This window comes from Aptenodytes forsteri, unplaced genomic scaffold (genome assembly GCF_000699145.1).
Source record: "Aptenodytes forsteri isolate BGI_AS27 unplaced genomic scaffold, ASM69914v1 Scaffold55, whole genome shotgun sequence".
In the NCBI taxonomy this organism is placed as follows: Eukaryota; Metazoa; Chordata; class Aves; order Sphenisciformes; family Spheniscidae; genus Aptenodytes; species Aptenodytes forsteri.
The window spans coordinates 324,059-324,278 of NW_008796063.1; the positions used below are offsets into that span (position 1 = coordinate 324,059).

General features: G+C 66.8%; 1 protein-coding gene across 1 annotated transcript in view; it reads right to left on the bottom strand.

The window, feature by feature from the left end:
• Positions 1–220, bottom strand: part of TFPI2 (tissue factor pathway inhibitor 2) — a 10,363-nt gene that overhangs the window by 5,325 nt on the left and 4,818 nt on the right. Inside the window, exon 4 of the mRNA XM_009286523.1 lies at positions 10–180. Within this exon, the coding sequence (XP_009284798.1) occupies positions 10–180 (171 nt within the window). The remainder of the gene's footprint in view (positions 1–9; positions 181–220) is intronic.

Consider the following 220-nt stretch of genomic DNA (forward strand, 5'->3'; position numbering starts at 1 on the left):
ACTCTTGATGCCAGCAGCTCTTCTCGCAGTCGTCGAGGGTGAGGAAGTTGTTGGCGTTGCCGTGGCAGCCCCCGTAGGTGAACTCCTGGCAGCTCTGCGTGTACCTGTCGTAGTACCAGCGCGGCACCAGGGCGCGGCAGGGGCCGTCGTCGCGGGGCAGCAGGCAGGCGCGCTGCTTCTCTGCGGGAGACACCAGCGACCGGGGATGAAGCCACCTCAG